Here is a 14,531-nt window from a genome sequence, read left to right as displayed (position 1 = left end):
CAGACTCAAGAAACTGCAGCTGCATTGCTGCAGCCCAGCAAGCTACTGTGTGGGGTTCTGCTGGAAAGGAAATTAATCCAGCAGTTATTCCACCCGTCTCTTCAGCAAGGCTTAAGTTGAGCTCACCTTCCTCAGGGGTGGTCTCGCCTCCCTGACATGATCCTTTAAGGCAAGTCACTGACCCTGCCCAACCAGAATGTTAGATCTCCACCCAGGCTGGAAATTTCTTCCTCTCGACCAGAATAAAATGGGTTTTTCCTTAGTGTGTCTTTGCAGCTACTGTGTCATCCCCAGCACAGAATATCATCTATTTTTATCCTACATACCAAAACTCACAGTTGCCAGAAACCCAATCTTTCATTATTTTTAAAATATCACATCAAATTGAGTTTCGTTAAGGTCATTTATGTTCTTGAAGAAAACAGGCTACCCATCATGCCTGCCTTGTAAGAAGAATAATTATTCTAGGCTGTTGCTATGATACGTCACACACAGGTGGGTGGGAAGTCCATGGCAAGCAGCATGATCATGTCACAAAGTCAGTCTGGAGAACTACGTGAGCCTGCTCCTTTCCCCTCTCAGCAACTGAGGCTGAAGCCTTACAAATGCGGGAAGAATTCACTCCAGGAGCCAACCGCATCTCAAGTCATTAAAAATCTCAGACCTTCCTTAGAACTTTTGACTGTTAGGTTGGCTTTGTGATAATGCCAGGATGGAAGCAAACCCCAGCCTGAAGCCTTTCATGGACTCCTAGCCTGCTTCCAGATACCTGCCTCCTTCACAGACCAAGTGATGTCATGTCAGTGATAAATTAAAGATGGTCTAAGAGGTTCAAAACTTGTGCCCCTTAAATTTCTGCTTTCCCACACATTGTTCACTTATTTTGGTTCAGTCCTTTTCTTTCCTGGAACCGTTAGTGCCGGAAGCTGGCAGGATTAGATGCAAATAATTCAAGACCGTTTCTTAGGAACTCTTAAGGGAGTGTTTGGTTCCTTGGGTGCCCGAGGAGACTGCTGTCATTATTCCCTTGTTCTATTTTTAGTCAAGCAGGTGAATAATGTCCTTTCCAAACAAAACGGAATAGATAAAGACCTTGTAGGTGAATTCACTAAGAATGGGTACAGAGGAGTTTTCTGGTGAAATTGTGGTTTGGTTTATGCTAGACTCATGCAAAAGTTGAATGTCTTTGTACATATCATCAGCACCATGAACTCTTCCTTCAGATGCCTAATCTCACAACCTGGCCGCTAAGTTCACAGTCTAAATCTGCTCAGGAGCATGCTTCTCACACACTGGAAACATAAATTCTGTGTGCTTTGCTCAGTCTATCCCTTACCTCAGTGTACTGGCTTGAGAATCGGGGCAAGAAAAAGGTAACTCCTTAAGAGGTGGCTACAGCCAGGAGGATCATTGATGCGGCTGTGGTCAGCCAATCAAGTAGGTGTTTCTAACCTTGCTTGTATTCTACCATTATCACCTCAGATACCTGTGACTATTAAATAAACACATTGCCACAAAGGTCCATGCTTGCCCTATATCTTCCACCAGCAAAAAACCTAGCCACATAAAATTGGTGAGGGTCTTGAAATGATCAAGATGAGAGGCTGGAGGAGGTCATTCCAATGTAATATAAACAGGTACTGAAGGAGCCACAGTCACAGGGACCAGGAGCCAAATACAGATGTCAACTACGGAATGGTGTCCTGAATAGAAAATAAGAACTAACATAATGGTGGATAATAGACCCTGACCTTGAGATATTTAGAATTACCAGTAAGTGTTTCTAAACCCACTGTTAGGAGGCCAGGAAAAGAAAATAAACCTAAATTATCTACTGAAAGCTCCCTATCTTTAGTAAAACTAAAACTTTAAAAAATTATATGCTTCATAGCTGAATAGCTAAAATATTTCCACACTGTTAAAATGAAGGAAAGGTCTCATGTGCTGTGGGGACAAGTAGTACCTCTTTTGTTCATTTGTGTGTTCTGAATCCTTGAAACCATGATTGGCACATAGTATGCATTTATTGAATATTTGTAAATATGTGTGTGTAAAAAAAATATGTATTCCATTTAACTCAGACAGCAAGCAATATAGAGTAAAGCTACAAACCTCTATGATGCATCTGTAATCTTTCAGATAACATAACCTGGGTTATGGGGGAGAAGAATGGGACTGGCTTGATTTTGATGCTGAGGTCAAACCTCCCCCGCCCCTCCCTCCTCATTATCACACAGTAATTGAGCATTTCCCAAGCTTTTATCTCCTCAGTGGTTTTCCACCCCTCAATGCATCTGTATTCTAAGTATCCCTCTTGTCAGAAGCATCTTAGTCATGAATGCCAAGCTTATCCACCATTTTAAATTCCCCCTCACACTCTCAGGTGAAGACCACCAGCATTCATACCAGAGATACAGAGAATGAACAGAAACTACAGTATGAGGCTGACTCTTCAGGCTCTTTAAATCTGAGTGATGAGACAAGAGGCAAGGGGAAGGAAGCACTCCAGGGGGGCCATTCAACCAATCCCTGCTTCTTAATAGCTCTGTGGTGGTGTCATTGATATATAAAACCTGTGTGCATTCAAGGCACACAACTTGGTGTTTCTGGATATGCAGAATTATGAAGCCATTACCACCTTCTACCTAATTCATGTATCTGTCACATGTTCAGGGCTGCCATTTGTTTGTGTCGAGAAAACCCAATTTAAGATCTATCCTCATATTTTTGTCTGTATAATACAGCATTTTAAATTACTGTCCCAATGCTTCCTGAACCAACTACTTTGTCCCAGGCATAGTAGTTTCTGCCACCATGCATGGATAGGTTCTTGCTCTGTAAGGATTTATATTTAATAAGAATAATAGGCAATAAACAGATCACTGACTACATACTATGCGTATGCACAAAGATCAAGTAATGTGCAATACAATTTAAACTATGCCCTGTGATTAGGGGCTGGAGACTCAAAGGGTTGTAACTTCAGTTTGAGTGTTCAGGAAAGGACACTGCAGAGGTGACAGCTGGGGTATGCCTCAGACAAATGAAACACCAGGGAAGCCATTAGAATTTCCAGGGAAGAAGGGCTCTAACAGCGACCTTAGGATTTTCAGGGTGAAGTCAGACCCAGGAGTTAACAAAAGCTCCAAGGATGCTCTTATGCCTGAACTGCCACAAAGATCAGGGAAGAGTGGCAAGCAATGTTTCCCCGAAGTCACCCACAAGCCTCTCTTGTTCATTGCCATCCTTGAAGTGGTTTCAGATTTTTCTCTAGCTGGTTTTGGGAAGCTACTGAAACCTCGTAACATGGGCGGCAGACCTGGTCTCTACCGTGAAATGATCTGTCAAGACTCGGACAGTGACGGTTGTGGAGGCGGGTGATAGGTTGGTCAAATGAGCACATTTGGCAGCTCGTAAGTCCTCAGATTTAAGGATACTCTGTGCAAGTTTGTGGTTGTTCAGGTGTTGTCGTAAGGAACCCAGACGTCCACATGAACAGGGTACACATACACACAGCTTAATGAAGTGGTATGGAGTGCAGGGTGTAAACCAGGGCTACCCCATGCGTATTTGAAACTAGATGCAATCATCAAGAAAGGGGCTCTTGGGCCAAAGATCAAGTCTCTGAGAATCAAAAAGTATGATATCTAAATAGAGCATAGTTCAATTTTAATCCCACATAAATAGTGAGTCATTTTTAATACAATTTTATCCCAAACAGTAGAATGAATACATTTACACCAAAATCATTACTATCTGAAATTTAACGTTAGTGGGCACTTTGTGTTTTTCTTTAATGACTGTGAGAACCCTAGGTAGTAATAATCAGCCTGCTGGGAGGAGTTGCCAGAAAGACTAGAGAAAGCAAAGAGGGTGCGGAGTTACAGAAAGTGGAGAAGAGGGTCAGTCACAAAACCCATAATCTCTCTAGAGCTGCCATTTTTCCAACTGCACTCAGGAACACAGCAGCTGTCAGAGATGACAGCTGAATGAACAGCCAGGTTCACTGACCCGCCTGAAGAGCATCCCTGTGGTCTGCTTTGCATCCCCGGGGTTCAAAGTATGTGCTTATCACAACCCAAGATCTTACCTGGCTTAAGCCTGCAAGCAAACGAGGAAGGAAAGCCATTCCTCTTGAAATGGTTCAGTCTTCTGGGAGCTGATCTACTCCTCCTCCAGAGTTTATGTTCTTTCTTTTCAGTTTCCAACTTGTAATTGAGGAGTGCATAAAGCAGATGGGTGTTGAGCTAAACCAAATGAGAGCCAATGGCACCAGCACAGCCAATAAGAACAGTGCAGCGATGGACGCGGAGATCGTTCTGAGGCCGCTCATGGACTTCTTGGACAAAACGTAAGTTGTCAACCCACTTTAGCCTTTACTTGACCCGGAGTTCCTAAATGTGACTGATAATTCTGTAAGGGAAATTCTGCCTTCCTCTGTATAAGGTTACTTTAAAAGGACTTCTGGGGAGATGGCTCAATAAATAAAACATTAGTCAGATGAGCATATGGACCAGGGTTTGATCCCCAGGATTCATGTAAAACAGTCAAAAGAGATGGCTCGGGTTGGGAGGACATACTGCCCCTGCAGAGGACCTGAGTTTGGTTCCCAGCACTCATGCTTGGAAACTCACAACTGCCTCTAACTGGAGCTGTAGGAACCTATACCCACATGCACATATCCATACATACATACATATATACAGACACACATAATTAGAAATAAATAAGTCTTTTAAAAAAAACAGCAGCATCTGGGCATAATCATACTCCCATAATCCCAGTGCTGTGGATGCAGAGACACGTGGGTCCCTGGGTCTCCCCCACCACTCAGCCCAGCATATTTGATAAGCTCCTGGCCAGGGAGAGACTACCTCTCCAAAACAAAAGTGGGTAGATTCTGAGGAATGACATCCTGAGATTGACATCTAGTCCTCACATGCACTTAGGCATGTGTAGATGCTCCTACACACACACACACACACACACACACACAAAGATATCTGCATACAAAAAAGAACAGCATACTTTTAACTTATTAATATTTGTATGAGCAAGAAAAAAATGAGAGGAACATAGTATTGGTGGCTGAGGGAGCTGCTGTTCCGAAGCAGAGAAAGGCTTCAAATTTCCTGCTCCTCAGTTAACACATTAGTTTCCATTCTTTTGGGTATAGAGACCAAATTAAATCCAGAATATTTGATTTCTCATCAGAAACCCGCAGGAAAAGAAAATAGCACAGGCGTGAATACGACGTCAGCAAAGCCTGATATATTGGATGCCCTCCTGTGTCCAACCGATCTCTAATCACTGGGAAGCATTAAAAAGAAAGCCCAGGCCCCCAGCGCCTTTGAGATTACAGTCATCTGTCCAGGGTGTGGGTTGGCCTTGAGTGTTCTTAACAAAAACTCTGCTTGGTTTGCTGGTCGGTTGGTGGGTGTGGTGCATTTTGTTTCCTTCTTATCTCTATGCTCAACATTCTGATTTATAGTTTGTGGTAGGCCCAAGGGACTAATATTTAAAATATATTCATAGCTCAGAACCACTTACTTGAACATCTAGCTAAATGATTCAGTAATAGGGATACCAGCTGAACATCCCTAAGTCAAAGGTCTCAAATCTGAAATATTCTAGAATCTGAGCCCCAGTTTCGAGGTTTCCAGCCTGAGGAGATAGTTCTGTGGTACCTACTTTTCTACCAGGTGCCAGGCCCTGGGTTTGCTCCCCAGCATTGGAGAAAGTAAGATTGGGATTTTGAAGCATTTTGGATTTCTATATTTAAAAACTCCCCAAACTCAAAATTCAGAGATGGTGCTGCTTACAGACATTCCAAAAGAGGTACAGTTGAGCCGTGCTCAGGACCAGAACTTAGGGTGGACAAGAGAAACAAATATTAACTTTTAATGTATATGAAAGATCCATGTCATATATGTAGTTTATATACATTATCTCATTTATAGTTGTGGCAAATTAACATGAGGATAAAAAATAGAGATCAAGTCTAGCAGGAATGAGTAGAAAGAGCCTCTTCTACACAGACATGACTTCTTCCTTAACTCTATTGCCCTTAGGGTATAACTGATATAAGACAGATTGATTTCTTAGTTAATTTCCTGTTGAATTAATTTCGGTAGTTGATAGAAAAATTGAGTCTCTCTCCCTGTTCTCTGCGGGTAAGAAATACTGTGGAAGACAGCAAGACGGTAGTACGGTGTGCAGCAGGCAAATAGACAGGGGATGTATAGAAAAGTAGAAAGCGAGGAAGGAAATGGGAATGATAAAGAAAGGGCTTTTTCACATCTTTGGATTTTTTAGTGCAGAATTTTATTATATTATCTTCTAAATGTCCCCTTGGAATTTATTTTGCAATGAAGCTCTATCTGGCAATACAGAGTTCAGTCCCTACAACCAGTAGCAATTGGTTACTGAATACAGTGGTTATAGACAACAGGTACTGAGCAATCCTGATTCTCTTATACCTCGTGTGGGATTCCTTTACGTTTCAGAATGCCAATCAATGGTTTGAGTCATCATATTTTACTAGGAAAACTATTTGTTTTTAAATACTCTTAAATACTCTGCAACCAAAAGTTATAGAGTATATGGAATATCTAGGTAATTCCGATAATACCAAAAGGCTAGCTGAGTAATTTTTGGAACTATAAAGTACAAGAATGGAAAAAGTGAGTTCACTATTATTTTAATACATTTAGATGAGCTTATATTCTTTTAAAAATATTTATTTTGTGTATATGAGTATTTACCTGCATGTGTGTGTATATGCTGTGTACATGCAAAGTCTATGGAAGCCAGAAGAAGGCATCAGACCTCCTGGAACAGGAGATACAGACAGCTGTGAGCTGTGGTGTAGGTAGTGAAAATCAAACCTGGATCCCCTAGAAGAGCCATCAAAGCACTTAACCACTGAGCCACCTTTCCAGCCCCTATTTTACATGCTTAATATTCCATGTGTAATTAAAGTAGATTGTACATCCTATGTAGCCTTCCTTATCATTCTTAGCAAGATGAGATTGTGTATAATTAAGTCAGAAAAGAGTTACAACCTTTCAAAATATGTGAGAATTATTTAGCAATATTTAAGAGAGAGGTGGTTCTATGAAACATGGAAAGTTGGAAAGGTTCTTTGGGCTCTCAGAATGCATAACTTTAAATTGTTTGGAAAATGCTCTAAGATGTGCCCATAACCCAATCTTATGAAGGCAATTTTTTAATTGAGATTCTCCCTCAGGCTGTAGGCATGTTTTAGAGCATTTTCTTAATTACTGATTGATGGGGGATGTCCCAGTCCATTATGAGTGATGTCATCCTGGACTGGTGGTCCTGGGTTCTACAAGAAAGACTGAGCAAGGCATGTGGAGCAAACCAGTAGGCAGTATTTATTCCTCCATGGCCTCTGCATCTGCTCCTGCCTCCAGGTTCCTGCCCCGCTTGAGTTCCTGTCCTGACTTCCTTGGATACCGAACTGTGATGTGGAAGTAGAAGCCAAATCAACCTTTTCCTCCCTAGTTTCTTTGTTCCTGGTGTTTTGTCACAGCCATGGTGACAGTAACAAAGACAGAAAAGATGTTTCAAAGTGAGACAATAATTCTGCTCTCAAGGCACTGATAATTTTGGAAGAGAGAAAAAGAAATGTACATAAACAACATAAAGGGGGCAGAGTGGCAGTCTTTTCAGAGAGTGGGAATGTCATTTGAGCTAGGTATTTAAAGGTGGATAGGATCTGAATGAACACAGATGGGGAACAGGCACGACAGTAGTAGAGAAATGTGACTGGGTATATTTTCATAAAAAGTAGGACCAACTATATAATGAAAAATTCCCCCTGTCAATTGTATGCATAGCATTTGAAAATTGTCTATTTAATTGGTTCTATATCCAGTCAATCTAGAAAGTTCAAGTCACAAAAATCTATGTTTTATGGCTTGTGTTGTGAAGTTGACTATGTCGGACTACATTAAGGAAGCAGTTGCTGGATTCCTCCTTCGGTTTCCATTATCTGAAGCAAACAATGGGGGCCTGAAAGTCTTGAAGGTCATTTTGAGAAAATCCCTGTAGAAATCACATTGTGCTAGGCTATGCCTCTATAAATAAAACATTTCTTCACACTTCCCTTTCTCTGAGCTCCAAACACTTCCTAAAATGGGCTGCGTGCTCCATTTCCAGCAGAAACCTACAAAGAGCTACACATGTGCCTTCGCTTTTATCCACTTCTTCTTTGGCTCCCATCTAATCAAGATGAGTTAGCATGCCCAGTGCATGCACTAACAAACCAGCATCAGCTCCTTCAGCTTCGACCTTTTGAGGCTAAAAATTCTAAATCCTCAGCAAAATGGGCTCCCGCTGTGCTTAGAATGTCTGTGAAGATGTGCAGTAGCCTGTGTACTTAGTTCCTCACTGTCTAGACCCTCAGTACTGACTGACTGAAGCTGATACCCTTGACACCAGCCTCCACGCACCCACAGAAGTTGTTTTCAAGTACATTGGGTTTCTATTATAACATAGAGCTAGGAGGAAAACTTCTAGAGGAATATTTATTTTAGCAATCTCCCTGTTTATATCAATTTTAATTAGTTAAACGCCATTTGCTCTTTATTGTCCATGTCTTCTAGTGTGGAAAATGCTCAGTTCTGCCTATAAGAATCACCGCCAGTGTTGTTATTTCTGAGCCCTAAAGCACTAAGAGTAGTCAAGGGTCTACCATGAGACACAAGCTCTATGTTAGCCTCATTGTATCAGGGTCAAATCACTGCCACTAAAGAGGTCCTCAATGAGCACAGAATCATCTTATAGGATATTTTCATTGCTGTCTCTCCTCTTCTCTGTGAGGACATGCAAGATGGATGGTACATGGTGCTGAAAGATGCACTTGTCTTAGAAAAAACAGCCTGACTAGGTCTCACACCCTAGCTTTGGACTAGCTTTTTTCCCTGCTTTGGACACATCTCTAAGTCTCTCAGAGCCTATGTTTTATTTGTAAAATGAGCATAATTAGTTAAAAACTATGTACAGGAGAGTCTTGTAGAAAAGGATGTGTTTAGCATTACACAAACACCAGAAAATGCTACTCCTAATCTTACATGAGGAAAGCTTAGAAGACACAACTTGCCTGTTGGTGTTAGCAAACTCTAGATCCTGGAAGAATTGAAAGGTGTATATGTGTGTGTGTGTGTGTGTGTGTGTGTGTGTGTGTGTGTGACATTGTCACACTGGTTCACAGCCCAAGAATGACAGAAGCAAATCCTGGTCGTTAAGTCCCAAAGAAATCACACAGATGTCTACATTAGTTATAAATTGTTTGGCCTATTAGCTCAGGCTTCTTATTAACTCTTATAATTTATATAGCCCATTATTCTTGTCTATGCTAGATACATGGCTTGGTACCTTATTCAGCAAGTCAGTCACATCTTGCTTCTTCTGTGGCGGGCTCACAACTGCAGAGGAATGGGCTTCCTTCTTCCCAGAATTCTCCTGTTCTCATTGACCCACCTCTACTTCCTGTCTGGTTGTCCCGCCTATACTTCCTGCCTGGCTACTGGTCAATCAGTGTTTATTTAAAATACAATTGACAGAATACAGACCATTCTCCCACACCAGAACCCTTATATACACATTGCTAGTAGGAGTGCAGACTATCCAACCACTATGAAAATCAGTATAGAAGAATTTGCATGTGCTCCAGCTATACCACTTGCAGGGGCATACCTGTGAGGATCCTAGTCAGCATGCCAGAGGGACATATATGTGTCTGTACTTGCTGTAGCAGCTTTCATGGCAGCCAAGTTATAGGACCAGCCCAGGTGTCCAACAACAGGTGAACGGAAAAAGAAAACATGACACACACACATAGAAACACACTATGGAGGCTTACTCACCAGTAAAAGGGAATTTTTTTTTATTTGTAGGAAAATAAATGCAATGATTTTTTTTGTTGTTGTTTCAGTTTTCTCCAAATAAACTGGATCATGTCATGGGTAGCATGGCTAATATATTTATATATTGTTTATAATTGTATATTATATATCTTTTTCCATATATATGTATATATTACTTTACCATACATGAGATCTAGTATTTTAATCATAAGAGGCCTGTGGAAGGATTCCTGTGTCCATGGTGAACGTCTATATCTGGTCAACCTTGTAGGCTGGTACATAGCTGAGACTCAAGAGTGAATGACCATCTAATCTTGTTTCAGATTAAGTCTTTCAGCAAAAATCTGTGAGAAAACGGTCCTGAAGCGAGTTCTGAAGGAACTCTGGAAGCTAGTTCTTAACAAGATAGAGAAACAGATCGTCCTCCCTCCGCTGACAGACCAAACAGTACGTACCTACAGTGTGCCGTCCTCCCACGCTCAGCTTCCTATTTGATAGCCTTTTGTTCAAATGAATAGTTTTGGCCCAGCTGAATATGAATTATATCCTTTTAGGGAAGGTTTTCCTTAGTATATGAATTTTTAACAGCGGTTGATCAAAGAACATTTTTCTTTCTAAATCAATTTTAAAAAATGAAAGTAGCTATCTAAATTCATATTTAATTGCCATTTCAAACTTCCATCTCTTAATAAAAAATAAGTCGAGTCCAGCAATGTGGCTCAGTTGGTAGAGCACTTGGCAAGTATGCACAGAGCCCTGGGTTCCATCCCAGCACCATATAAATTTGGGTGCAGTGGGGCACACCTGTAATTCTAGCTCTGTGGAGGCAGAGGCAGGAGTATCAGAAGTTCAAGGTCATCCTTGGCTATGAGGAAAGGAGGGAGGGTGAAAGGGAGAAAGGGCAAGCCTAACTTTAATTTGTAAGGTTATCTAGTTATATATTTTTAATTATATTTAATATAAGACGATAAGAACAATACTTACTATATATACTATTATATATAATTTAATATTGCTGCAAATCCACAGAGAACATGCAGGGTTCAGATATAGCCAGTGTGCTTCTTAAATGTTACAGCTTAGAAAAGAAAGTCTAGCCAGTGCAGTCACGTTGACTTTTTTTCACCTCTCCTTTCAACTTTCACTTGTTGCCTCCCTGCTTGGAGGTTAATAGAGGAGATGGCTTTCTGTGGATTTGAAAGGTTTGATTGTATCACCCGCAAGAAAAAAGAAACCAGAACCATCAGCCAGCCATGGAGCGAGACAATGGCCAAGTGGCCACACAGTGCAGGCCTTTTCAGTTCACACATGCTGAACCAAGCAATTAAGAAAAAAAAAACAATCAAGCTAATGTTTGGGGTAATTTTTTTTCCTGTGTGTAACTAAGAAAGATAAATGTATATAAATAATAATTATAAAGTACTCTAAAACACATATCAACACTATTAATCATGTATGCATGGTCCCTATGTATCCTATAACGGTATATATGCAGAAAATGTTTTCTTATAAGGTAGGCCAAGATGTAAGATAAAGATGTTTTTTGTTGACTTAACTCCTAGCTATGAATATACAGTTTCTTCATTTGGAGCCTACATCTGTGGACAGCCAAATCACATACAAATATTAAAACACACAGAAGTCTTATTCTGCTATAATAACTAGTATATTTGATAATTCCACAATGCAATGATGGCCATGGTCAGCAGGGGAGCAATAACCATGGGGTGGTGTCTGTATCAGTTCCCTGGGAGCAGAAACATGGGAGAAGCTCTCAGTGCAGCTACCGCACAGACCTGTATCAAGAGAACAAATATGGGACCTCTTCCATGTAAAAGGACGCACCCAGCAGGGCGTCTATGCACGGCAGACTATCTGCTGTGCTTGGAGAACCACTGCACGCATACAGCCTTTGCTACATCCAAGTCCAGTTGTTTATTTTACATTTTAATCATTCCCTAAGGAAACCTACACTTCAACCTGTCCAAATAATCTCTTAAAGGAACGTCTTTTTAAAACATACATTTACTTATTTATTATATCTGTGTGTGCCTTTGTGGAGATCAGAAGACAGTGTTTGGGGAGTTAGTTCTCTCCTCCTTCATATGGGCTTATGGGGATCAAAGTTGGATCATCAGGCATGAGGAGAACTTCTGTTACCTGCTGAACTATCTCACTGGCCCACAATTATTTTTTAACAGTTCTTTGGTGGAGATTTCCTTGGGCTTATGTTATCTTGTCCACTGTTACATGAGGGCCACTACACTGGGCAATTTTTGAAGACTATTGGGTTTTTCAGAATATACATGTAATGTTGCATTAGAAAAACCACATGTAGCATTTTATTTTCCAGACAGTCTTTCCTGGGAGAGTATATAATGATCTCAAGGCTTCCTAGAACTGACGTCTGCAAGTGTAGAACTGTTTCATTCTATCATCATGACCAAATAGCATTCAGGCTTCTAATTAATATGTTCTAGGCATTATACTTGGTACTGAAAAAAAAAACAGAATTGTTCCTGTTCCCTCTGACCATGTACTCTGCAATGGAAAAAGAATATAGAAGATAGTTGAGAATAATTCCCTCACTGGGACTTTATTCCCAGCTGCTGGCGAATTTGGCCAAACTCGGTAGTTTTCCAGTCACATACAGCAACAGCCTTGCCACAGCAATCTCATTTAGGAGTGCTCTGGATGACTAATCCAGTAATTTCCAGATTGGTTTCTGTTGTTTGTTTGTTTTTGTCTAGGAGAATCTGGAGTTGAGGAGGAGTTGGGGAGGTCTCTGACAGACGCCACACCATTTTAGGAAGAACACCCCTACCTTCTGCAGCCTAATGTCTTAGGATTGCACACACATATATTTTGGGGAGTGGAGGGAGGGGAAAGCCTCTGTTAAAAATACTTAAAAGTTTTATCCATGTGCTTCATTAAACTGATTACCTGCCCTTCAGCTGCTTCCATAGCCCAGACTTAGCACGCTCAGAAGTGGGACACTCACGCTGATTGGCACGCTGCCAGCCTTGCCAGATAACCTCTGTTCCATCTTTAGAGTAGACCCATTATGCACCTTTGACATAAAACCCAAAATATCATAATGGAAATTTTAAAAAAGACTCTGCTTTGAAATTGAACTCTATTACTGAAGATCTAGTGACCTGGTCCTCCTTTTCTTGTTCTCTATGTGTTTCCAGGGACCTCAGATGATCTTCATCGCAGCTAAAGATCTCGGTCAGTTATCCAAACTGAAGGTAAGAAGCTTGAGGAAACTGGTTGGCCTTAAGTGATGACCTAACTATAGCTCTGCAGACGCCACCCTCCTGCTAGGAAGGGCACCTAGCAGAGCTGGCTGAATGCATGCACACCTATAACAAAACATTTGATTTAAGGGAGGGAGGACAGATTGTAGGAGCCAGAGGGGTCAGGGACATCACAGGGAAACCCAGAGAAATGGCTTGCCTGACTCAAGGGAACTCACAGTCTGAACCAACAATCAGAAAGCCTGCATGGCAGCAACCTAGTCCTTTGCATATATGTGACAGGTGAGTAGTGTAAACTGAGACTACACATTCATTTCCCAGCTGCCCAGACCCAAATAATTACACGGAAACTATATTAATTACAACATTGTTTGGCCAATAGCTTAGGCATATTCCTAGCTGGCTCTTAACTCTTAAATTAACCCATTTCTATTAATCTGTGTTTGCCAAGAGGCTGTGGCCTACCAGTAAGGTTCCAGCATCTGTCTCCTTCAGCAGCACATGGCGTCTGCCTGGCCCCCACCATCTTTCTTCCTGCATTCAGTTTTTCCACCAAGCTCTATTCTGCCTTGCCATAGGCTGAAGAAGCTTCTTTATTAACCAATGGTAACAAAACATATTCACAGTATACAGAGGGGAATCCCACATCAAAGTAGGTTAGTCTATTTGTGGGATTCCTGGCAATGGGTGCAAAGACTGTTCCTGGTTCTTTGGCTGACTTTAGGGAACCTATTTCTTATGCTGGATTGCCTAGCCCCAGAGAAGGTTCTTGGTCTTTTGAAAGCTTGATATGCCATGTTTTACCCATGGGATACTTGCCTTTTTCTGAGTGAGTATGGAGGAGGGTAGACTGAGGGGGGACAGAAAGGAAGAGGGAGGGGAGGCTGTGGTCAGGATGTAAAATTAATTAATTAAATTTTGAAGACATCTCTAACTTTTAGGGCTAGGGAGATTAAGAGGTTAAACTCAGTGATTAAGAGCACTAGATGCCCTTGCAGAGTACCTGGATTCAATCCTCAGCACTCTTAGAGTGGTCCACACTCATCCGTAACTCCAGTTCCAGGGGATCTGATGTCCTCTTCAGGTCCCTATTAGCACTGTACATATGTGGTACGCAAACATACATACAGAGAAACACTCATACATATAAAGTAAAAAGAATTTTTTTTCAAAAAATTCTAACTTTAGAAGCAAGTAAGAGGAGATATTTGCATTACTATATTGAATATGCTTTGGATAAAGGTGAAATGCAATACTGAGAGCCAGTGAAAACTATAAATGTCTTGAAGTCAAAAAATACAATAAAGGAAAACAAAATTCATCAAAACGGACGTTAAACTTGCAAACATGTTCACCTCTCCATTACAAGTGAGAATTT

The 14,531-nt window shown here is 41.1% G+C and overlaps 1 protein-coding gene across 2 annotated transcripts in view; it reads left to right on the top strand.

The window, feature by feature from the left end:
• Unc13c (unc-13 homolog C) overlaps positions 1 to 14,531 on the top strand; it is a 417,871-nt gene that overhangs the window by 354,559 nt on the left and 48,781 nt on the right. For both annotated transcript variants that reach the window (XM_038322705.1, XM_038322704.1), the window contains 3 exons: positions 4,202 to 4,351; positions 10,217 to 10,340; positions 13,088 to 13,144. In XM_038322705.1, coding sequence (XP_038178633.1) covers positions 4,202 to 4,351; positions 10,217 to 10,340; positions 13,088 to 13,144 — 331 coding nt within the window. The remainder of the gene's footprint in view (positions 1 to 4,201; positions 4,352 to 10,216; positions 10,341 to 13,087; positions 13,145 to 14,531) is intronic.

This window comes from Arvicola amphibius, chromosome 3 (genome assembly GCF_903992535.2).
Source record: "Arvicola amphibius chromosome 3, mArvAmp1.2, whole genome shotgun sequence".
NCBI lineage: Eukaryota > Metazoa > Chordata > Mammalia > Rodentia > Cricetidae > Arvicola > Arvicola amphibius.
The sequence above is the reverse complement of the archived record's forward strand: the minus strand, read 5'-3'. Positions and strand labels throughout refer to the sequence as shown.